Source organism: Macaca mulatta, chromosome 8, assembly GCF_049350105.2.
Source record: "Macaca mulatta isolate MMU2019108-1 chromosome 8, T2T-MMU8v2.0, whole genome shotgun sequence".
Taxonomy (NCBI): Eukaryota; Metazoa; Chordata; class Mammalia; order Primates; family Cercopithecidae; genus Macaca; species Macaca mulatta.
The window spans coordinates 110,098,629-110,124,729 of NC_133413.1; the positions used below are offsets into that span (position 1 = coordinate 110,098,629).

Consider the following 26,101-nt stretch of genomic DNA (forward strand, 5'->3'; position numbering starts at 1 on the left):
GTGATAAATATCCCTTTAGTAAACCAAAAATGTAAGATGTATGGTAGTTCTTTTTATAGAACACCATGATGTCCACCAAATAACATTTTTATGAAATGAAAAACTGTATCACAAAGCATTTTCTATAAGTCTGTAAGCATCATTTGTTTTCATGGTTTGGAGTTAGTCTTGTTCAGAGCAGCAAGCTGATGTCTATATAACCTCCCAAAGTCCTTTTCAGTCCTGTGATTCTCACACTAATGAATTCAAACAGAAAAGGATTATTGGGCCAGAACTTGGAGTATCTTCAGAGCCAGAATGTAGGAAAAGTTACAAAATACAGATGTCTGTCAGGGATGGGATCCAAAGAGAAAAGCAGGCCAGAAGTTAGAAATAGATATGTTATTGTACAAAAAAAAAAAAAAGAAAGTTTTGATTTTGGCTTTTAACCGGAAAATTTTTAAAAATATTCAGATAAAGCTATTAAACTATAATATCCAGTTGAGAGACAGTGAAGTCCTCTCTGTATATAAGGATATGTAGTTGAAAAAAATTCATAATTCTTTACATTCAAGTGAATACAGACCAGCTCTCGGTTCTTCAGACCTGTGCCAGATTATACCTTTTAGAGAATCTGTAATCTTACATTTTTCATTCAGAAGTAAAATCATTCTGATGCCCTTTGGAATTGTCAGTGTTGCATATCAAGAATTATTAATGGAAATAAAAACCTTTAAAATATTGTATAATTATGTGAGATACGGCAAAAATGTTTATACTTTTTAACCCAAAAATAAGTCATTATTTTTTATTGTTTTGTTGTTTATTGTTCTGTTGAGGCAGAAGCCTCTTAAATTAATGCCATTCATTTGAATTGCATACTAAACTTTGGAGAATTTGTTATATTAGGGAGATTTTGTTCTTTCTGAGGTTTTTTGTTTTGTTTTAACTTTTCTAAGAGCATTTTGTTTCAAAAATACTTTTTTTTTCTCTTGGGCAGCAGGGTCAGGAGAAGAGGATTAGAGTAGGAAGCAGCTGAGAAGGTTCCTGATTGACTATTCTGTGTGGATGTAAGACCTAGTCTATGGGCACCACTGGTTTTTGGATCTGTGTTGTCGTTTATCCATCCATACTATTTCTTAGTTGTCTATTTTACATTTTTATCTTTGTAATCTTTCACGAATCTCAAGAGAAAAATTTGCTACCTATAATCTGTAATGTATCCCCTAAATAGCTAATTAAGTGTCTGTGGCTTTTATTCTACCCTATAATGTGTTATGAATTTAACTAAATTGTCTAAAAAGCACTCCCCAAACTCATCTTTTCCACATTACATTCTTTGTACCTGATGATCCACATAACAGGACACAGGTTACACCAAATAATAGTGGTCAGCACAGCCAGAAATTCTATCTGCAAATTCCTGAATCAAAAGCCAGTCTTTCTAGCCCAGGAAATTTGCGTCTCTGTAGATTTTTTGAGTTGATTTTGCAAGACTTAGAAAATTATAGATTCTTTGAGAGGCTTCCTTGTTCCCTTAGCCACCTGAAACCTAAAAACAACTAAATGAACAGATGTATGGTTTGATATGTTCAGTTGATATGTAAATAGACATATTTTCGAAAATCCTGTGGCTGATCTTATGGTAAATCAGGTGTGTATAATGTTAAGAGTGATTGGTGCTAAACTATTATATGTCATTATTTCAAGAAAATTTGACATGACAGTAGGAAAAAAGAATCATGATCAATATCAAAGACATTCATGTTTCCTTGTAATGGTATATGTCGCATATGTGCTTGACTACTTTTTTTTGCATTCCACTTTGTGGATACAGGATTGAAGTGGTCATTTAAGAATATGACTGTGTTGAGAAAGTATATACTATAGTTTACTATATAAACATGAGTATAACTCATGTTTATCAGATGTGAACAAATATTTTGAAATTGCAAGTAGTTAGAAAAATTTATTTTTAATTTTATGGGTACATAGTAGATGTATATATTTATGAAGTCCATGAGATATTTTGATATAGTCATACAATGTATAATAATCACAACAGGGTAAATGCAGTATCCATCACCTCAAGCATTTATTTCTTTCTGTTATAAACATTCCAATTAGGCCAGGCACGGTGGCTCACACCTGTAATCCCAGCACTTTGGGAGGCCAAGGTGGGTGGATCACAAGGTCGGGAGATCAAGACCATCCTGGCTAACACAGTGAAACCCCGTCTCTACTAAAAATATTAAAAAATTAGCTGGGCGTGGTGGCGGGCACCTGTAGTCCCAGCTACTCAGGAGGCTGAGGCAGGAGAATGGTGTGAACCCAGGAGGTGGAGCTTGCAGTGAGTCGAGATGTGCCACTGCGCTCCAGCCTGGGCGACTCAATCTCAAAAAAGAAAAAAAAACACTTCCAATTATATTCTTTTAGTTATTTTTAAATGCACAGTAAATTATCGTTGACTGTAGTCACCCTGTTGTTCTATCAGACACTAGATCTTATTCATTCTAACTATATTTTTGTATCCCTTAACCATACCCACCTCCCTCCCCCTGCCCCACTACTCTTCCTAGCCTCTGGTAACCTTCCTTCTATTCTTTATCTCCATGAGTTCAATCATTTCAATTTTTAGCTCCCACTAATGAGTGAGAGCATGCAGATTTTGTCTTTCTGTGCCTGGCTTATTTCACTTAACATAATGTCCTCCAGTTCCATCTATGTTGTGGTAAATGACAGGATTTCATTCTTTTTTTATGACTGAGTAGTACTCCATTGTGTGTATGTACCACATTTTCTTTATCTGTTCATCTGTTGATGGAACTTGGGTTGCTTCCAAATCTTGGCTATTGTAAATAATGCTGCAATAAACATTAGAGTGCAGATATCTCTTTAAATATATGATTTCCTTTCTTTTTGGTATATTTAGTGGTGGGATTGCTGGATCATATGATAGTTCTATTTGTAGTTTTTTGAGGAACCTCCATACTGTTCTCCATAGTGGTTGTACTAATTTATATTCCCACTGACAGTGTACATGGGTACCCTTTTCCCTACACCCTCACCAGCATTTGTTATTGCCTGTGTTTTGGATAAATCCAAGTAGTTTAATGTGTCATGAACAAAACGTATTATACACATAAGGAAAAAGTAAGTTTCCTGATTTTTAAGTTTATATGCAAATACATGTTAATATCTTATCTATTTTTTAAAAGAGACTTCACAATGGTTTGCAACAATTACATTTTTATTTCCTGTCAGTGGATTTATGTGTGTTTGAAATGGTTTATATTTTGTATGCATTTAGTTTTAATTAAATGGTATATATTTTATATTCATTCATGATGGAAGTATTTCTAAGGTAGAAAAGACCTTAAGTTGAACTCTGAAAATAGCAAACACGTTGTGGATATGTGTGAATTTATGTTACTTTTATATGTTTGTTTCTTGACCCTTCCTCCAGAAAGCCTTCCCCTGATATCCTCTGTCTCCAACCAGGTGGAAAAGTTACCCCACTTTAGAACACTGTATTACTCTTTCCCTGGGCCCGTTTATATTACTTCCTTCCACTTTGCTCTTCTTGAGAACAGAGTTTATATGATATTTATCTTTGATCTCCAGTGCCTAACATAGTACTTAGTGAGTGTTGACTATGACTTCATGAAAGCTTAAAATGAAATAGAAGAAGATTATCTTAATGTACTGAAAATGTAAAGCCCATAGTCTGGGCTTACATACTGTCATCATAATCTGTTGGGTGGACTATTAAAGCCTGTTGAATGAGCAGGCTGAAGACCAGGAGACCTTTGTAGCACTTCTGGAGAGGGTTTTGAACAAAGACATAGAAGCTGAAATGAGTGCTTATTCTACACAGGGCACCACTGAGGACAGGCAGGCAGTTACAGAGGTGCATAAGTTAGAGTTCTCTGTGCAGAGATATGCACAGATAACATTAGATAGTGTTATTAAGTGCCATAAGAGTTTAAACCATACATGGGTGTTTTGGGAATTCAGAAATTACTTCTAATTTGGATGATTGGGGAGAGCTTTTTGTTTTGGTTTTTCTTTTTTGTCAGAGGTGTAGTGAGTAGTTTTGAAAGATGGACGAGATGTCAAGAAACTGATGGAGACAAACTGATGACAGCTAAAGGTCTATGTAGTGTGAAGTGGGATATTAGTTTGGGCAGAGAGGTAGGGGCCAGAATTGGGGCCTAATTCCTTAGGAATGTTGATGGAATTTGCACACAATTCCGTTTTGACCACACTGAGATTTATTCCCCTAGGACATTAATCCAGAATACCAGAGGTCAACTAAGATTACTAATTTTCAAAATTACACTGTACAGTCTGCCCTTTACTCAGGAGCTAATTATGCAGGCTTATTTTTTTTTTTTTTTAGCTTTTCATGCTTTTTATTCTTTCTCCTTCCTGTTATCTGCCTATAAATTTTTATTTTCATCAGCACCTCCATCAGAGTCAAAATCATGAGTCTCTTGCCTACTTTTAATCAGCTCTACAGTGTGAAATTACAGACTTATATGAGAAGATGATCTCTTCCACTGATAGTCAAATTAACTCATTTAATTTAATTTGGACTATAAAGACATATTCAAATCTGCCAGAAAAGTATGGAATGAGTACCTTAGTAAAGAAAATGTATATATTTTTAAAACACACTTCAAATCACTTCTAGTAACCCCAGATGCTTGACTATTTATTACTTGTTTGTAAATTCTGTGAAGTAACAAATCATGTCTGTCTGCTTCGCTGATCGTTGTATTCCTAATTTACACTGCTCGTGGAAACATTTAATAAATATTTGATAAATAGATTAAGTATACTTGATAGGCTAAAGCACATTTTTAAACATATATTTATACGTGTATGTAATATATGTGATACATATAAAATCACTTTCAGTAAAGTATAGACATTGTCAAGAATTGTGAAAAGTTAGTGTTTTACCTTATTTGCAAATCTCATGGATAGAAAACGTGAGAATGCCGGATCAGAGATGAAACATAGTTTGTTACCTAGAACAGAGTGTCTGCAGATGTGCTAGTTCCAAACCCTAAGTTTCTGAGGATGACCTGAAGAGGACCAGCTGATGTCTGCACACACAGGGAGTTGTATTACAGTAGAGGACCCTGATTTGGAGGACCTGGATACTTTATAATGGACAGTAAGCCTGCGTGCCCTTTTCTTTATAGGGAGACAACTATCTGTCTTCGTTGACTGTTTTTATATATTTATCCTTGAAAAAACAGTCTGGACTGGGTTTATGGCATGTGCCTGTAATCCCAGCTACTCAGGAGACTGAGGGAGGAGGATCGCTTGAGCCCGGGAGTTCAAAGCCAGCCTGGGCAAACATAGCAAGATTCCATGTCTAAAAAAATAAAAATAAATTTTAAATTTTAAAAATAGTAAAGGTAGTCTGGGGAAAAGGCAGGCAATGCCTTTACCTATAAGCTGTGTGGAAATGTGCTAGACCCATGGAGAACTATTCCCTAGTAGACATATACCCTAAAAGGCCTCTGTTAAGGGCATTGCCTTTTATCTAAAGGCAATCTATTTGGCCTGTGGGCCAAATCTAGCCCACAACCTGTTTGTATAAATAAAATTTTATTGGAACATAGACACATATGCTCATTTACATATTGCTTATGTACTACAATAGTCAGAGTCAAGTGGTTGTAGAGTCAAGTAGTTGTAACAGAGACCATATGGCAAACAAAGCCTAAAGCATTTATTCTATAGCCCTTTACGGGAAAAGTTTACTGACCCTAGATCTAGCCTAAATATTTGACATATGATGTCTTTGTAAAATATGCTAACTGGACTTTTGTTCTAAAATATTTAAAAATTTTAAGTTATTCTCTAATCCTTATTGACTTCTTCACAATTACTGAGAGTTGCCTATCTGTACTATAGTTTTCACATTATCAAGAGTTATTAAGAACCTATTATCTACCTCTGAATGTAAAACTTTAAAATAAATTTTAAAAGAACCAACTATCAATGATTACTGTATTTTCACCTTTTTAGGTTTAAAATAATCACGTAACGAGTTATCACAGTGTGTTTGGTTTATGAGCATTGCTTATTTGTCAGTTTATATTTTTGAAAATCACCACAATCAAGTAACTGAAATATGGGAGTCAGTATGACAAGGTGAAAGAGCTTCCTGGGCTCTGGAATCTCCAGGAGTCCCGGCTCTGCAAGTAATTATCATTGAGATCCTTGACAGGTTTTTTTAACCTTCTGAGCTTTATTTTCTTGATCTGTAAAATGGATATACTCTTACTAACTTACAGAATTACCATTAAAATTGAATAATGTAAATCTTCACATGTAGTATGCACTTTATATATTAGTTCTCTTCCTAAAATATAAACTTTAAAAAGTAAATCTTATATTTATGTATCTCTTCAGAGTTGGAAAGAACTAAAGTAATCTTATTCTATCTTCCTAAATTTTTATGGGTAAGGAAACTAAGGCTTACATTGGTTAGGTGACTTTAACTCAAGGTGACAAAACTAGTTAAGAGTAAATTTAGATTAGAATTAAGCTCTCCCTGATTCCCAATTATTGTTATTTATAACAAATGATGTACATTTGACTGCGTTTGACACAAATAAGTAAAATATCTGAACAGTTAGAAATGAGACTAAAACATAATATGAGTTTAGAGTTTGTAGTCTCATTAAAAGACACCATAAACTAGTAAAGTTGCCCCTGCTCTGAGTTTTAACTCAGAAGTTCTGAGTATATTTTTATTATTTCTCTTTAAGGAAAAATATTTTTTTGAAAGACGTCATATTACGCACCTGCATTTGCTTGAAACCTGGTAGCTTGATAAATAGATAAGATAACTGGGTCATATGTTAAGTTTTTTGAAAAACCAACCCAAACATAGATTCTAATAAAAGAATGTTACACATTTCCTTTTAAAGTCTAAAAAGTATTTCTCAGGGCTCTTAAATTACCATATTCTGATACCAGGGGAAAATAAAATCTGGACTTAGAGTCTTGTTTGTACTTAGAGGGTTTTCCGGACAGGAAGGCAGTCTTGATGCAATGCAGTAAGCCACAATACCAGTGGGGCATTGCAGGTGAAAAATCTGCAGCTGTACCCCTTCACCACAATGTATTACAACTGTATGCTGGAATATTTCCTGTACAAAAATAGGGTTTGGTTAACTTTGTTTCCCAAGAGTAGATCACATTAAAATGTTATAAAATCATGATTTCCTGCATTTGAATACTTGTGGTTTCTCAACTGGTTCCAATATTATAAGGGTTTTTTTTTTTTTTTTTTTTTGGTATGACTTCTATTAGTTGAAGATGTATAGAAACTTTTCTTTTCCTTCTTCAAAATCAACTAAAAAGCAGATACATATAAAAAGAAATAATATTATAAGCTAAAACTTTTGAGATTGCAAGACATTCGCCTTTTATCGCATTGTTGGTAGATTTTTAAATGAAATAGAAACTCAAAAACCAACTTCCATTACCAGACTACATTTTATTTTTATTTAGTAACTATTGAAAAATATCTCTACTCAATTTGCATTTGTTTTGAGTGAAGAATATGTGTCTTCTATTGTGAATTATAAATAACTGATTGTGAGAAATACTCTTTATGTTTAAAAGGACAGTTAAGCCCTAACACATTCATAAAGAGAAACCTCCCATTATTGTACAAAGGCAAAGCCGGTTTCTTAGCTTATTAAGATTTTGATGTTCATATTGCTCTCCATTTATCCCTATCTCTAGATAAAGACTGTCTCTTTCAGTCACTGAACATGTCTATTTCATGCCCAGACCTCACTTTCTATTTTTTAACTATCTACTTACTCTCCTTCAGTCATCAATTTAAAACTCTTTCACCTATCTACTTGTCTACTAATTTTCTAGTACTTTCCTCTTTGGGGAATATATTTGGTCTTATCACCATCTTAACATTGTATAAGTGCAGTATATACTTTTACCTTGTTAATGACATAAAATAGCTTTCTATAATCGAAATAAGAGTTTCACAACAATTACTCTTTCAAAAGTTACTAATTAGGAGCTTTCAAGGGCAAAAAGCCTCCCCCAATCCCCATGCCCCCACGCCCTGCCACAACACCTAGGGATGTATGTCAAAAATAATTAGAGGCAATTGATTAGTTTTAAAGTTGCTTGAGGCAATGGGAACAGTTGGGGTAAACAATAGGCTAACCAAAATGTTTGAAAGGAAAAACAGGAATGAGATGTCCATGGGGTTTTGAAAAGCTCCAACATATTCCTGAGAAACTATAAGTACATGCTCATGAATATGACTATGCACACCCCCATGCATAGTCGTACATGCTGGGGGAAGACCTGAGAAGGTCCTGTACTCTCATCTCTGTCTGTCCTTGAAGCTATGTGCAAGCAGTAAAGTGAAGGCTAAGGAGGAGTTGAAGGTGTGCACCAGAGGCAAAGAGCCCTTCAGCAAAGAATTGGAGGCTTACTCCTTCCAGACCTTTAAGGAAGTCTGTTTAATCATTAACTGACTACTACACTAACCAAGTGGAGACTTCACTAACCAAGTAGAGACTTCACTAACCAAGTGGAGACTTCAGTGGCCACACAATGAAAATTACAAACTTTACAAAACTAGCTCATAGATATTACTAAACAACAACTACAATATATAGCAAGGATAATAAACCCTGAGGAGGCTGGAGGCAGTGGCTCATGCCAATAATCCCAGCACTTTGGGAGGCTGAGGTGGGCAGATCACCTGAGGTCGGGAGTTCAAGACCAGCCTGGCCAACATGGTGAAACCCCATCTCTACTAAAAACACAAAAATTAGCTGGGTGTAGTGGTGCACACCTGTAATCCCAGCTACTCATGAGCCGGGAGGCAGAGGTTGCAGTGAGCCGAGATCATGCCACTACCCTCCAACCTGGGTGAAAGAGGGAGACTCCATCTCATAAATAAATAAATAAGCAAACCCTGGGGAAGGGAAAGGATCTAATTTTTAAAGTTTCCATTGTTTATTTATAATAATATGGTTAAAAATGTTATTTATTAATATTATAAAATCTTATATCATTAAAAATGCTATTTTCAAGAGAGTAGTATGAGATGGGCAAAGAAATAAGAAAGTATAGCCCATATATGTTAAAAAAGCAATCAACAGAAATTGTCCCTGAGGAAGCCCAGATGTTGGACTTATTAGACAAATACCTTAAATCACCTATTTTAAATATATTCAAAGAACTAAAAAGGCCATGTCTAAAAAGGTTAAGTATAGGAATCATGTCTCACCAAATATAGAATATTAATAATGAGATAGAAATGAGAATGTTTAAAAACAAGTACAAATTCCAGAATTAAAAAGTGTAATAACTGAAGTGAAAAAAGAGGGGCTCAGCAACAAATTTAAGCAGGAAGAAGAATGAATCAGTGATCTTGAAGTTAGGTCATTTTGAGATTATTGAGTCTGAAGAACAGAAAATAAAAAGAATGAAGAAAAATAGACAGAACTTCAGAGATCTGTGACACACCATCAAGTGTACCAAGATATGCATAAGGGAAGTCCCAGAAGGAGAGGAGAGAAAAGGGAAGAAAGAATATTTGAAGAATAATGGGTGAACACTTCCCAAATTTAATGACAAACATTTATCTATACATCTAAGAAACTTAATGAACTCTACGTTAAATAAACTCAAAAATATCCACACCTAGACACAAACTGTCAAAAGACAAAGAATATTGAAAGCAACAAAAGAGAAGCAACTCATCACATACACGGGATACTCTAAGATTAACTGCTGATTTCTCATCAAAAGCCATAGAAACCAGAAGACAGTGAGATGACATATTCAAAGTGCTGAAATAAAAAGACTACTAATGGGGAAAAAAAAACCTGCCAAATGAAGCAACTAAATGACTGGGATAAGTGGCAAAAATCAAAATGTATTCTCTGTTTATTGCTTCCTAAGAACCCACTTTAAAGAAAGTGGAACTGGAAATTGTAAATGACACCTTATGGGGTCTATCTTATGTAATCTAAAAATTATTAAAGAGCATAGGATTTACACCCAAAAAGTTTGCCACTTACTAAATGTGTAATCTTGAGCAGGTTACTTAACTTCACTGAGCGATATTTCACTCATTTGTAAAATGGGAATAATATTTTCCTCCCGAAAGTAGTGTGTAAGAAAAATCTGTAAATTTGTATCTTGTAGAGGGCTATTCAAAAGGTAGTTTCTTCTACCACAGCTACCATCACTAACTGCTACTATCAAACCACAGATGATGGTATATATATAGCTGTTCTTCCGCTGTAATTACCCAACTTGGCACCCTGGGAAGTCTAGAAATATGGCGTGAAGAGTGATGAAGACAGTATCCTCTGCTGTAACCAAACTCTAATAACTAAGTCTAGAATGGAAGCTCTGGCTTTGTACTCACTAACCAGCCTTATACCATCAGCTACCCTGTTTTGTCATAGTTGAAGCTGACTGATAGGCTACATCAATTGCTAGATCTCTCCCCTCTACCTACCAACTCTATTAGGCTACATCAGTTGCTAGATCTCCCCTCTCTACTTACCAGCTCTTTATTATGCACATATATACAGCAAAGACACTTCCTTTGTATCTTTTGCCTAGGTTGCTTAGTGGGACTGAGTGGAGAAAGGGGTGATGGCCCAGCTTCAGCAGCCCCTGCGCAAAGAAATCCATGAGGACAGATGGGCAGTCATAACCCTGCTAACAGTCTTGGCAGTACTATTAAGTAATAAAAACAAATTAAGTGCCAAAATATTCTTTGTACCAAAAATATTTTTAAATGGCCAACACACATGCAAATCTTCCCAAATTAGCCATCAAATGGAAACAAATTGTGGAATAACATTTTAAATGCAAAAATACATATGCTCTTACCAACTGGCAGATATACAACCTAAGATATATTCATATGCAAAGACCACATATGCTTAGAGTACAGTTTATTATGTATGGCTGGCTAATTTTTTAGGTCTTGTCAAATAATGGATAGGAAAACAAAATGTAATAAAAAATATATAGTCTTGACAGTCATTTGAAATGTACCATGTGTTACATGTGGAATGTTTTCCAGTGAAACCAATTTACTTGTTCCCACTTCCCATGACTTAGTGCTAGATATTCAGGCTTTCTAAACTATTTTTTTGGCAACCAAACTCTTGGAATAGTCATCTTTCCTTCAAGTTATTCAGTACAGGCATTAATAACAAATCCTTAGTTATAGATATTGTAACTGAAGATCATTCACGTCATCTCTTTCAAACCTAAAAGCACATAATAAAGTTATTTTACATAGATCACACAAAATAGAGCCCAGAGTTATTCCTTGAGAATAATTAATTGCTACCATATGAAGTTATAAGAACAATATGATCACATTAGGTTTTTAGCTTAATTATGTCACCACAAACCTAGAGATTAGTTGGGCAATGTCAACTTCTAACTGAAAGACAAGAGAGGATTAGTGAGTTAAGTTAATGCAAAGTTTGTTAAAAATTGGCATGAATGCAAAATAATTTGAATGGAAATACCAGTATATTAAACAAGATCTTTTTAGAATAAAAGACTGTTAAAGAAGGTAGCATTGTTATTTTTAAGAATACTAATCTGAGAACACATAGCATGTAAGCCAGGCCTCAAGAAATAGTAGTAGGTTACCTTTAGAACCACAGCCATTGTCTGTACTCCTCCTATATCAGATGTCAGTTCCACCACATGCTTCACTTCCTTCTTTTCTAGTTACCACCCAAACTACAAGATGCATTTCTTCCTGTCTAGATACGGTACCTACTCTTACCAACCTCCCTCTTCCTCAGCCTTCCATGCCCTTCCACTTTGCCCTCTGGATCATCTGCTCCTTGATTAGCGAACTCTCCACTAAACCTCCACTTGTTCTTCCAGCATCTCTTCTGTGCCATTACCTTGAATAAAATCTCGCTGTCCCCTGGAACCTAGTTCACCATTGCGACCCTCTGATGTGGAGGCTGTTCATTCTCTCATGTCCTTTTTATCTCAAGGCCAGGAGGGTAAGTGTTCTCCTTGCTCACCAATGCCACTGGCCTTTACTCTTTTACCCTCTTGTCAAGTCCCCTGGCTTCTCATTCTCTCTAATTATATTCTCCGCATCTCTCTTTGTTGTTGCCATCTACTAACTTTTTGGTTGTCCTCTCCCATTCTCACAAGTCCTTACCCCATGGCTGCCAGCCTTTTTCTTCACTGCCATAAATGACCCAGCCAAAACCCTACCTTGATCTCATATCTCTGGGAATCTTTTCCACTCCACTTAACTACTCGTTCCCATGCACAAGCCCTGGATCTTGTCATCATCCACAACTGCTATGACTCCTAAATCATTATTTCAGCATTTCAAGCTCCCTCACAGTCTTTCATAGCTCTCTGCCCTGCTTATTCAACAAACCCCACTACAGTTATTCATTAAACTATTCATTAAACTGTAGTTCTCTGATTTCTTCTTTTCATCAGCTCACCGTTTTCATATCCTCTTTTAACCAGTTTGCGTTCTTAGTTCATCATTTAAAATACCTTCTTACAAATAGGTATCCTAAACTTCATTGCCCTCTGTTTTTCCACTATACCCTCCTGACAAAAGGCTAGTGCTGAATAAACTGTAGCTGTGTATCAGCACAATTAACTCCCTCTTCCAGTCTCCAGAATTGCCAACCCCTTCTTCAGTATTTTTGCTGGGATGGCTCATTGGTACCTGCAACTCAAAATGGCTAAAAATGAACTTCTGATCTCTCCTGCTCTACCCACACATACTACATATCAGTCTTACCCATTCCAGTAAATGACATCAGCATCCATATGGCTGCTCAGGCTAGGAAACTGGGAGTTATTCTTGACACTTCCGTCTCACTTCTCAGCCAATCAATCAGTAAGACTTATTAATTGCCATGTCCCAAGAATCTCCTACATACCACTCTGTTGCCACCAACCATACTCTCAGCTATCAACATTTCTAGCTAGACCTCCTAATTGGTCTTGTTGCATCCATGCTTACCTTTTTTTTTTCTTCTTTCCTTTTTTTTTTTTTTTTTTTTGGAGGGGGGAGAAGGAGTCTCACTCTGTCATCCAGGCTGCAGTGCAATGGCACAATCTCGGCTCACTTCCACCTCTGCTTCCGGGTTCAAGCAATTCTCATGCCTCAGCCTCCCGAGTAGCTGGGATTATAGATGCCCACCACCACACCTGGCTATTTTGTTTTATTTTTAGTAGAGATGGGGTTTCACCATCTTGGCAAGACTAGTCTTGAACTTATGACCTTGTGATCCACTTGCCTTGGTCTCCCGAAGTGCTGGGATTACAGGCATGAGGATTATAGGCCACTGCTCCTGGCCACTTGCCTCTTTTTAATCCATTGTCTATAGTATCCAAAATCTTTGAAAAATATGAATTTGATATCACTTGTTTGCTTTCAACCCTTCAAAGAAAATAAAGTCAAAAATCCTTAATTTGGCCTAAAAACAATACAGGTTGTATTACCCTTGTTTACAAGTGGGGGAACTGAGGCTCAGAGTCATTAAATAGGTTGCCCAAGGTCATAGAGCAGTGATTTAAGTGGTAGGGCCAGGATTTTATCCAAAATGTGACATCAATGACATTTTTTTTTTAGGATGGAGAAATAAGATAATGTAAAGATGATATCTATATGCTTTTAAAAGTAAATTTATGGTTCAATATATATTTGAATAAAATCATCTTTAAAATATTAATTATTGTCAGTGTTGTTTTTAGGTTTTGCTTCAATGTATTAAAGACAAATAGAGTTGGCCTTTTGTATCCATCACTTCTACATCCATGTATTCACCCAACCACCAATCAAAAATATTCAAGGAAAGAAAATTTTGTTTGTACTGCTCATTTACAGACTTATTTTTCTTGTCATTATTTCCTAAACAATACAGTATAACAACTATTTGCGTAGCATTTACATTGTATTAGGTATCATGAGGAATCTGGAGATTATTTAAAGTATACGGGAGGATGTACCTAGGTTATATGCAAATACTGCACCATTTTATATCAGGGACTTGCGCATTCATAGATTTTGGTATCCGTGGGTAGTCCCAGAACCAACCCCCCATGGATACTGAAGGATGATTATATATTCTTATAATGGGAAAAAAGAATAAGTATGTGACTTTTATAAATGTATAAAGGCATACAATTTAAATTTTTAATAGAGGTTTCATTTGGAGTGAATTTATTAATATGCCTTTGTTAACAGAGAAAAAATAGGGCACATAAAGGAAAATTCTGACACATAACTAACATACTTTGGTATGTATCTCCATAGTAGTTATCTATTGTTTTATGAATTTTCAGAGTAGCTGAGAATATTCCAGCTGAAGTATGTAACTACAGAGCCAGCTTCACACAAGTTGTGAACTAAATAAAGTTTTTCTTTGGCATTCTTCCACATTTCTTATTTTAGGCTCCCACAAGCCCTTCCCTAAGCCCCACTGTTGGTACAGTCCACATTCGTTGCCCCTAGGCTACCTAATGGCTTCACACAGCGGTTCCCAGCTTGGACTGCCTTATATTATGGACCTACTCCAACCCTCGCCTTGTACTTCAAAACTTACTGTTGCTTTTTCCTTAAGGTCCTACTCTGCCTTCCAGTGTGCCAGCTAATTTTTATAAGCTGTTATATATTAATTTTAATGCAGAATTTCAGGAGACAATGCCAGAAACAAGTATTTTTTGCATATTTTCTGTATAACCTCTCCACCAAAAAGATTATGTTGAACTTTACGTTCCATTGTTTGTATTACCAAAAACAATGGGTATATTAATATGCTTTTTCTTTTGGGGGGGATGATAGGCAGTTTTATATTCTTTGTTGTACTTGTGTTTATGCAACATTTTATAATAAACACATTTTTAAATTTTTTATTTTTAGCATGAGTACATAATCATATATATTTATGGTATGGGACACATGTAAGGTTTTGATACAGACATAGAATAAATAAGATCTGATATTTGATAGCACAGCAAGGTGACTATATCATTAAATTATTAATATGCTTTTTCTCAACTCATTTGTTCTTCCCTGTCCACTGAGATTTTGTTGTTTGTTTGCTTGTGTGTGTGTGTGTGTTTTCTGGTTTTTTTTTTTTTTTTTTTTGAAACAGGGTCTCCATCCGTTGTTCAGGCTGGGTGCCGTAGCACAATTATGGCTCACTGCAGCCTCGACCTCCTGGGGTCAAGCGATCCTCCCACCGCAGCCTCCCAAGTAACTGGGACCACAAGAACATGCCATCATGCCCAGCTAATTTTTTTTTTTTTTTTTCCTGTAGAGACAGGGTCTTACCAAGTTGCCCGAGCTGATTTCAAACTCCTAGGCTCCAACAATCCTCCTGTCTCCACTTCCCAAAGTACTGGAATTATAGGAATTAGCCACTGCAACTGGCCTCCACTGAGATTTTTATATGTCTCTGTAGGGATTTATACTCCAGTTACCATATCTTTTCCACCCTTGCTTGTTATGAGTGTCAAACCACAGGGCTGACTCACTGGCAGTCCAGAGAGTAGTTAAGCAAAGATGTATAATGATATATTCCTTTATCTCTGAAGTCATAGCATATATGGAGGGCCACACCTTAACAGGTATGTAGCAGAAAATAATATTGAACAGTGTTCTTGAACATCCAGATTCATAGTTTATTATTTTCTTCCCAGAAGTCCAATCCATTATTAAGAAATCTAATAATCAGAACTCTTACAACTTCCCTGATTCTAGTAACAACATACAAGCTTCCACAGTGTTCTTTGAGCATGAGAGGGGTAAATAATGGCTAACATTTCTTAAGATCTTACTCTGTGGTACTAAATAAAATGCTTTGTCTCATTTAATTTTTATGAAAATTCATGAATGTAGCTATATTCTCATCCCCTTTTTACATATATGGGAACTTGTGTTAGAAAAATTAATTTGGGACTGGCACAGTAGGTCACACCTACTATCCCAGCACTTTGGGAGGCCAAGGTAGGAGGATTGCTTGAGTCCAGGAGTTCGAAACTAGCCTGGGCAACACAGGGAGACCCTGTCTCTACAAAAAAATACAAAAATTAGTCAGGCATGGTGACACATGCCTGTGGTCCCAGCTACTCGGGAGACTGAAGTGGGAGGATTGCTTGGGCCAGGGAGGTCAAGGCTTCAGTGAGCTGTGATCACGCCACTTCACCCCAGCTTGGGCAACAGAGTGAGACCTTGTCTCAGAAAAGAAAAAGAAAAATTCATTTTCCCAAGAAAAAGTTAATGGAACTAGGATTTGAATCCCAATAGATCTGATCCAAAGTTCACGCTTTCAACTTCTATACCTCTTTGTGGAGAATCTTTCATGTGCCAGAGATGGTTTGAACCACCCAGTATGTGTACATTCATTCATTCATTCGTGAATTATTCATTCATTTATTCAGCAACTCTTTTTGAACATTTGCTGTATTCACTTTCCCAGGTGCTGTGAAAATTCAAAGCTTAGCCAAATGGAAATCATTCCCTCAAGGAATGTGTCCACCAGAGAAAATGTCATGTACAGAAATAACTATAACATGAAGTATACAGTGATTAGCACTGTAAAAGACATTTCCATTTTTAAAAATTATTTGTGTTCAGAAAAGGGAAAGGATTTTTCCATCGGGGGAGGTGAAAAGGCTGAGATAGGTAGTGGTCGATTTGGTTATTGATTGATGTGAAGGATTTAAACATGAGACAGTGAGAAAGTAAGGGGTATAGAGGTATTTCAGGCTGAGAGAAAATACAGGAACAATAACCCAGAAAAAAGAAGTTAGAGAAAATTATGTCATGGAAAACAAGAAAAAAGAAAATTTCAAGAAATGGTGGCTAAAAGTGTGATGCCATGGATATGTCACTTAGCACTAACCAGAACGTGTGCTTCTGTTTCATGACATTTGCCCTCTTCTGCATATCCATTTTGTTCTCCCCTCTTCCTTCCAGCATCTCATCATATATGGATGCTCAAGTCACTGTTTAAAGAAAAGAAACTTAAGTATAGGTGGAGGTAATGTTTATTTCAACATTTATTCCTGTTAAAAGATTGAGAATTACTTACTTAGGAAACAAAGGTTAAGGAGCAATCTATTCATTAAAGAAGCTTTTTTGAGATCCCATTATGTTCTCAAAAGTGTGTTAGGTGCTAGGAATATTTTTTAAATAATGTGCCATTTCTGCCCTCAAGGATCTTAGAGTCTACTAAAGGAGACAAACATATAAATAAGTAATTACAAAATATAGTGAGTCCTATGTTAGAGTAGTGTACTAGGTATAGACATGACACAGAGAGGCAGTGATCAGTTTTGAGGATGGTAATTAGGAAATGCTTCCAAAAAAGGAAACACATCTGAGCCAGTCTTTTATTTTTCAAGACAAATAGAATTAACCCACATGTTCTTATCCTAAACAAAATACTTTAATATTTCCTAAATGTCTTTTCTGTTAATACACAGAGATATTCTTTTTTTTTTTTTTTTTTTTTGAGATGGAGTCTCCCTCCGTTGCCCAGGCTGGAGTGCAGTGGTGCAATCTTGGCTCATGGCAACCTCCACCTCCTGGGTTTAAGCAATTCTCCTGTCTCAGCCTCCTGAGTAGCTGGGACTACAGGCACCTGCCACCACACTCAGCTAATTTTTGTATTTTTAGTAGAGACGCGGTTCCTCACCTTGTTGATCAGGCTGGTCTCGAACTCCTGACCTCAGGTGATCCACCCCCTTGGCCTCCCAAAGTGCTGGGATTACAGGCGTGAGCCACCACGCCTGGCATAGAGATATTCTTTATTCATTTTAACAGTTGTGTAGAAATACATTCTATAGATCTGCATGTTACATGTAACCAATCTATTGACAGATATTCGACTTGTTTCAACTTTTCTTATTAATAAACACAGTACTGAAGTACATACACACGTGTGTATATACGTATATATTGTATGCACACAGTCTTGCGTTGGAATCTCTGTAAAACAAATTCTTAGAAGTATACTTCCTAGGGAAAAAAAAAGTTTTGGCTGGGCGTGGTGGCTCATGGTTGTAATCCTAGCACTTTGGGAGGCTGAAGCAGGTGGATCACCTGAGGTCAGGAGTTTGAGACCAGCCTGGCCAACATGGCGAAGCCCTTTCTCTACTAAAAATACAAAAATTAGCCAGGCATGATGGCGCCTGCCTGTAATCCCAGCTACTCAGGAGGCTGAGGTAGAAGAATTGCTTGAACCCAGGGGGCGGAGGTTGCAGTGAGCCGAGATTGTGCCACTTCAATCCACCCTGGGTGAAAAAGCAAAACTCTGTCTCAAAAAAAAAAAAAAAAAAAAAGTTGTTTTTTCTCATGCTTGTACGGTACTTAGACCTGTCAGTCTTCTTCAACTGAAAGGTTAGTAAATAAAATATTACATTATTGTTTTAATTTGAATCTCTTTGAGTATTGGTGAAGTTGAGTATCTTTTTATCTTTTTGTGTTTACTGGCTGGTTATATTTTTTCTTCTGTGATCTAATTGCTGTGAGGGTCTGGGATTTTACCCAGTACAAGCTAGTAAGTTATCTTGTTAGTGTTTCATGGGTGCTGGCAGAAGGAATAAGACTGCTTGGCCAGAAGCAAAGAACTCTATTGCTTGTGGCATGGCAAGCAGCATGAGCATCATGTTTTCATTGGTTCCCCTTGTTCCCAAGTCCCACAGGCATGATGCAGAAGCGCCCCCAGGGGGATGCTCTGCTTGCAGTAGACGTTTGGCACAGTTGAGGAACTTGTAAAATCTGTCTTTTCTCTGTGATTATGTATCATTTTCTCATTGATTTGTAAGAGCTGTCTCCTATCAGAATGAATATTCCTTCACCTGTCATCGAATGTTACCTGTCTTATCCCAGTTGACTGTTTTAATTTTGATTTTGTCATGGGTTTCATGCCATACATACAAAAGTCTACCCTATTATAACATTTTTGAAATATTAGCATGTTTTTTTCTCTTACACTCTTACACTTTCACTTCTTAGCCTTCAGCAATTTTATCATTTTGGAGTTTACTTTTGTGTAAAGAATGCTGTAGGGACCCACTTGGTTTTACCAAGTGACTAGTCAGTTTTTGCAAACTTCATTTTCCATCTTTCTCCTACTTATTTGATGTGGCACCTTCATTACCTTTTTTTTTTTTTTTTGGAGACATAGTCTTGCTCTGTTGCCCAGGCTGGAGTACAGTCACTGGTGTGACCGCTGATCACTTCAACCTCTGCTTCCTGGGTTCAAGTAATTCCCCTGCCTCAGCTTCCCCCAGTAGCTGGGATTACAGGTGCATGCCACCACGCCTGGCCAACTAATTTTTGTATTTTTAGTAGAGACAGGGTTTCACCATGTTGGCCAGGCTGGTCTGAAACTCCTGACTTCAGGTGATCTGCCTGCCTCAGCCTCCCAAAATGCTGGGATTACAGGCACGAGCCACTGTGCCTGGCTGGCACCTTCATTACACAGTAAGATTTTGTCTGTACTTAGCCCTTTCTCTGCTATTGTATTCTTTTAATCTATTTGTATGTTACTACACTAGCCTTATCTTTTACTTACTATGGGTTTATAATACATTTAACACCTTGCAGAATTTGTTCTCCATTATTACTTTTAAAATTTTGGCTGTTTATATGTATTATATTTGAATTGTTCTTTAAAAATAAACAGGATTAATATATAATAATATGAAAAGAAATCCTAAACTGCTGTCTTTTATAACCTTATTCTCCTCTAAAGGTCTTAATGCTATAACTTTTATAAAGGTTTAATATGAATTTCAACAAATATAAAAGCATAGTTTCTATTTGCAACTTCTAAATTTTTTTTTATTTTAACATAGGTTCCTTGTAGCTTGGAATACTGGGATGAACTCCAGAAGGTTTTTGTTGCATTTAGAGAATTTAGTCTGTCTGAAAGCAAAGTTTGTGAACTGCAGTTGCCGGATGTCAATCTTGTGAATGACCAGAAGAAATTAGTATCTTCAGATCTTTGGAGAATTGTCTTGAACAGCAGTCAAAATGGAGCTGATGACCAAAGGTAATTCAGTGAAAGATGAGATGATAGTATTACACTGGGAAACTATGGTCAAGTCATCTTTTCCTATCTAGTGACCCCTCACTTAACTGTATCTCAGCTGTCTAGCAGCTGCGTCTGTCTGAACAACAGATGAGAACCACAAAGAAAGACAAAATCTGATGTTTCAAAGTCTGTGTACTCAAAATCCTGTGTTTTTACTCATAATACAGCTCTGTGAGCCCTCACTAAGAACCTGTTCCTTAAATATAAAAAGAAAAAAAATTCAAAAAAGCAAACTAAACAAAAAGTCTAGTCATCCTGAACCTCAAAATAGGAATACAGTCATATACACACCTCAACAGAAGCTTAATAACATAATAATCAATATGAGTAATGATTATCCTGGGGCATTAAAAGAAATGTTTAAAAAAATTGAATTGTCTCCTTCTAAAAGGTAAATTTCAGAAATATTTTCATCTTAATTGGTTTTTTAAAACTTTAAAAGACAAGCCTCCCCTGGGCAACAAAGTGCAACTCTCTAAAAAAAAAAATAAAAGAAAAACGACAAGCCTCCAGACACTAAGAAACTTGTGTAGCTAACCAAAATAACTCATACCCAAAGGATTTTACGCAGATAAAGTTTTATCCACCTATAAAGCTTCATTGGCAATAAAGAATCCCTAGAGCTGGCTGGGCAAAGTGGCTCACAGTTGTAATCCCAGCACTTTGAGAGGCCAAGGCGAGTAGACTGCTTGAGTCCATGAGTTTGAGATCAGCCTGGGCAATGTGAAACCCCATCTCTATAAAAAATACAAAACTAGCTGAGCGTGGTGGCACACAACTGTAGTTCCAGCTACTTGGGAAGCTATTGGGGAAAGGATCTCCTGAGCCCCAGAGGGTGAGGCTGCAGTGAGCCATGATCTCACCACTGCACTCCAGCCTGGCTGACAAAGTGAGACCCTGTCACACACACACAAAAATCTCTAGACCAGATTATCCTCATTTCAGTTTTTGCCTACTTAACACATCCACTAATTTACAGTAGAGAAAAATAGCTTCAGCAATCTATTCTTCAGTACTTCTAGCTTATGCACACCTGCTAAGCCCCTTTGCTCATGCCCCCATAAAAGACAATAAACAAAGTAAACCACAACCAGTGGAACAGTTTTCTTGGATCAAATACTATCACGTGTACTGTGAGGCTATGCTGTTCATTGCTGTGGATGCCCTACGTGCCACTTCTCCTCATGGGCTGGCTTAGTGTTGTTATCTTATTCCTTTTATGTAATACCTTCTTCTTTCCCTGGAAACAACGTTCTGACAGTAACAGAAAAAAACCAACCACCATTCCAGTACCTTGCAAATCAAGTGTTTTTTCTTTTCTCTGTTACCGTTATTTTTGCCCATATGTGTACATGCTTTTACAAGGTAATAATCATAGCACACCACTTTGTATTCCAGTTTCTACTTTTTATTATAAATTATTGTGAATACTTTTTCTTTGGAAATATTTATTTTTATTAATATATGTTCACTGAAGAACATTTGTAAAATAAAACAATACTACCCATAATCACAAGGAGATAACTTCTGTTAACATTTTGGTTTGTAGCCTCATAGTCTTTTTCATTGATTATTTTGTATGCTTGATAATAATGTGTTTTGTGTTTTATATTTCATATATTCTAGTTCTAGGTCATTTGGGCTCTTTAAAAATATTTACTTTCCTAACAGTTTAGTTAGTATTATAGAATTAGTGAAAATATATTAGAGAAGTAGTGTTTTAATTTTACCTGCATATAGTTCAGCAATAAAAAGAACACCCATCCTGTGATGAATTATTTCATGGATGGAAAGATTGCCTTTTCTAAGTTTAGGTTATCTCATCAGAAACCAGGAAATCTCAGAAAACAGAGCTATGGATAACTAAACTGATTTTTTTTAATCTGAGTTTTATTAATAGTATCAAGTTAGAAATGACTTCTTGATTCTAATTATGAAGTAATGCATTTCCATCATCGAAAGAAGCATTGTAGAGAATGTTAATGCCTCTGAATCTGAAACATTTATAAAAATTACTTTCGTGGTAAGCTTAGCAGTATAGAAATGTGGAGCCTTTAGGAAACAGAAATGTAAGTGGACAATCAAATTCAGGCAATTTTTCACCAAGCATCTGACATTATAATCACAGATCTTTGTCCTCACCAGGGATTTTTCACCTTAGCTGATATTTCACAATCGATCTCACTTTAAATTGTTTGAGATTAATCATTTTTCAGATAGAAATTGATATTAATGAAATTAAATTAGAAGAGTTGGTTTAAAAGTCAACATAATAAAACAATATTAAGGATTATATTTGTTTCATCCAATTTCTAGCAAGAAAACAGTAATGATTTGATAATATGTCAATATTTCATGCAGACAGTTAGCCTCATGCTTTTACAGTTTATTTCATGCTTTTACAGTTAGCCTCAGTATATTCTGTCACATGAGAAATCTAAATCTGGACAAAAACTGGTACTTTTATTATTAGAGATTATCTTATAAGGGATGGTCTCAGTGGTTTGAGAAGGATTTACATCAGACTATTGGACATTACTGAAAGAAAGGTCACAAAAATATATCCCATGAAGCCTAATTTAAAAAGAGGAGCTTCTTGCCTATAATTGAGATGCAATTTTAATGTTCTTGTGGTAATGGCATCACTCTAAATATGTAAATAGAGGTAGCATTTAATAGAGATAGAAGACCTATTCCATCTTTTTTTTTTTTTTTTTTTTTGAGATGAAGTCTCACTCTGTCACCCAGGCTGGAGTGCAGTGGCGCAATCTCGGCTCACTGCAAGCTCCGCCTCCCAGGTTCACACCATCCTCCTGCCTCAGCCTCCCGAGTAGCTGGGATTACAGGTGCCTGCCACCACGCTTGGCTAATTTTTTTGTATTTTTTTTTAGTACAGATGGGATTTCACTGTGTTAGCCAAGATGGTCTCAATTCCCTGACCTCATGATCCACCTGCCTCAGCCTCCCAAAGTGCTGGGATTACAGGCGTGAGCCACTGCACCCGGCCTATTACACCTTTCAAGGTGGAAGACCTAGGTTTAAGGCCTGGCTCCATCACCAATATGCTATTTGGTGTTGAGAGATTGACTTCTAAACTGAGACTTTAAGGAATGAATAGGCGCTAACCAGTTCAATGGATGACAGGGAGCCCCCGGTGCAAATGACTGAAGACAAAAAAGAGTCAATAATTGACTGGGCTCAGTGGCTAACATCTATAGTCCCTAGACTTTGGGAGGCTGAGGTAGGAAGATGGCTTGAGCCCAGGAGTTCAAGACCAGACTGGGCAATATTAGTGAGACTTTTGTCTCCACAAAAAAAAATGTAAAAATTAGCCAGGCATAAAAGTGCATGCCTGTAGTCCCAGCTGATCAGGAGGCCAAGGTGGGAGGATTGCTTGAGCCCAGGAGGCAGAGGTTGCAAGGAGCCAAGATCACACCACTGTACTCCAGCCTGGGTGACAACGTGAGACCTTGTCTCAAAAAATAAAAAATGAGTCATTAGTTAGGTTTCTATATCTTTAACTAATGGTTTGCTTGATCATATTATGGTTTTTGGGAGGGAGCATTTGAAGTAAATGTTGACCTTTATAGTACTGACCTTTGAAAGCCTTCCCCTTCTATTTGCTGTACACTGGACTAGAGGCAAGGGATGCAGCCTCTGGAGCCCTGGTCATGCTATCCATTTCAGCTGTTTATGTTACTCCCATCACGTATGTATTTGTCCACACCCATTGCCTGTTTCCAAAGCCTAAGTAAACCTCTTATCAGTCAGGTTCTGACAGGAAACAGATGGCTACTCAGACTGGGTGACTGGGGAGAGTTTAATGAACTACAAAAATGTGGGCTAGGAACCCTGGGAAACTGTCCCAATCTTAGGCCAAAAGAAGCCAAGTGATAGAGCCATTATCAAAACTCTAACTCAGAGTGGGTGTTTGTAGCTATGTTTGATAGAGGAACACAGCTAATGTACAGAGATCTGGCTACAAAGGAACCGGGAAAATACATACCCTTACCTCACTCCCCTTCTGCCTTCTAAGTCACCTTGTGGGTACCTCCCACTGACTGAATCCAAGGACAAGCCAGAGGACAAAGTAGCTTGTTGGTGCAGTCCAGAATGCTCCCTTCTGGAGGCAAAGAAGAAGGTGGGGAGTGGTAGAAGGTGGGTCAAGAGAGCAAACAGAAGACATCCAGCAAGCACACACTCTTATTTGCAATTGGCAACTTCTTACCAGGTGACTAGCCCTGGGAGGAACAAAAGGGAAAAGGAGTCGTGAGCCCTACTCTCTTGGGCCACACTGGCAGGTTCCCTGGGTTTGAAATCAATCAGGTGTCTTCTGATGGATCAGAAGAACTTTTTACTTTATTTATTCCCTCTTACCTTCACCCCTAAAGAGCTAATTCCAGAAATACTTATTTTGGCTGTGGAAAGTCACACAAATTACAGACATTTATCATATAACACAATAGTAACTGCAGATCTCAATATGTATGTCTGGTTAATTCTGTATAAGTTGTTTGATGATAACGTTAAATTCTTGATCTGTGCCAAGACTTTGGTACTTTCCTGTCCATGTTTCACGGTCATCTTCTCACAATATTAAAGCATGTGAGAGCAGATTGCTTATAAGGAGTTTTTATTCCTACCCCCCAAATACTGACTTATGACAGAAGGCATCTTGGAAAGAGAAATGGCTTAAGGGTGTTTGGCTCTTTCTTCATGTGATAAAAATTAAACCTCTGGTGAGTTGTATGGAGTGCTTCCATCTTTGGATGTGCTTTTATATATATATATATATTTTTTTTTTTTTCTTCCTACTCCCTTAAGATCTCATTAAAGAAATCACTATCCACTCATATTTTGGAATCTTTGAGACAGTGATCCACAGCCTGTGTGTGTATGAGTGTGTGAGTGTGAAGAACTCCTTTTCATTTTCCAAAACCTTGATTCTTGTATATATAGACAGTGGAGGAATCAGAGAAAGCGCAATGATGGATAAGTCCCTGAATCATTTCTTTTCTCTCTGCTGGTTGAACTCTCTCCTCCCAAAAAGTGACAGTGGCCTTCTAGATACTGTTTCTCTCCATTTGGCTACTTGGGTCTGCACTTTTAGATGTATCTAGATTTTGGGGTAACTCGTTTAGTGTTATAAGCCATTTATACATAAATCTTGACGTTTGGAACTGCTTTGTCACCTGTGTTTCTAGTTACACACTGGTATAATCCAGGATTTATCCAGAAAATTTTTTCCTTTACCCTTCCCTAGGGCTAAAGCTGAGTTCTTGTCTTCTCTTCGTTGAATGGAAGGAATACTTACATTTTTCCCCAGGTTTGCTTTTGAGGCCCTTTGCTATTTTCTTTTAGTTGGTGATTGAACTCTGTATACGAAGTCCTCCAGGGAGTTGGCCTTTGCCATGTAGTCCTTCTTGCATACACAGTCCCCAAAGTACTCAGGTGCTGCTCAGGTCTCAGAGTTCTTGGATGATGGTACTTATGAGCTCTCTATGTCGTGTTGTCTACTCTATGAACCTTGGGAGATTACTTTTCCTTTTTTTTTTTTTTAAGTTAGATTTAAAGGAGTGTTTTACCTGAAGGCTCATTTAAGGTTATTTTTCAAACTACAAATTGGAGCACATTCATGGATTATGAAATAGCTGGTTACAACTGGAATTTTTTAAATAAAATAAAATAGAAAATAGTTTGAAAAAGACAAATATTATATGATTCTACTTATATGAGATCCTAAGAGTAGTCAAATTCATAAAGAGTATAGTGGTGGCTGCCAGGGGCTGTGGAGAGGGAAGGATGGGGAGTGAGGGTATAATGGACATGGAGTTTCAGCTTGGGAAAATCAAAAAGTTCTAGGGATGCATAGTGGTGATGGTTGCACAACAATGTGAATGTACTTAATGTCACTGAACTGTACACTTTAAAATGGTTAAAATGATAAATTTTATGCTATATAT

The 26,101-nt window shown here is 36.9% G+C and overlaps 1 protein-coding gene across 21 annotated transcripts in view; it reads left to right on the top strand.

The window, feature by feature from the left end:
* The window catches only part of VPS13B (vacuolar protein sorting 13 homolog B), an 856,590-nt gene that overhangs the window by 724,960 nt on the left and 105,529 nt on the right, over positions 1 to 26,101 (top strand). For all 21 annotated transcript variants that reach the window (XR_013397363.1, XM_077943895.1, XM_077943898.1 and 18 more), the window contains exon 40: positions 19,900 to 20,096. Coding sequence is in view for 20 of the 21 variants with exons in the window: in XM_077943895.1 (XP_077800021.1) it covers positions 19,900 to 20,096 (197 nt within the window). In the remaining variant the exon portion in view is untranslated. The remainder of the gene's footprint in view (positions 1 to 19,899; positions 20,097 to 26,101) is intronic.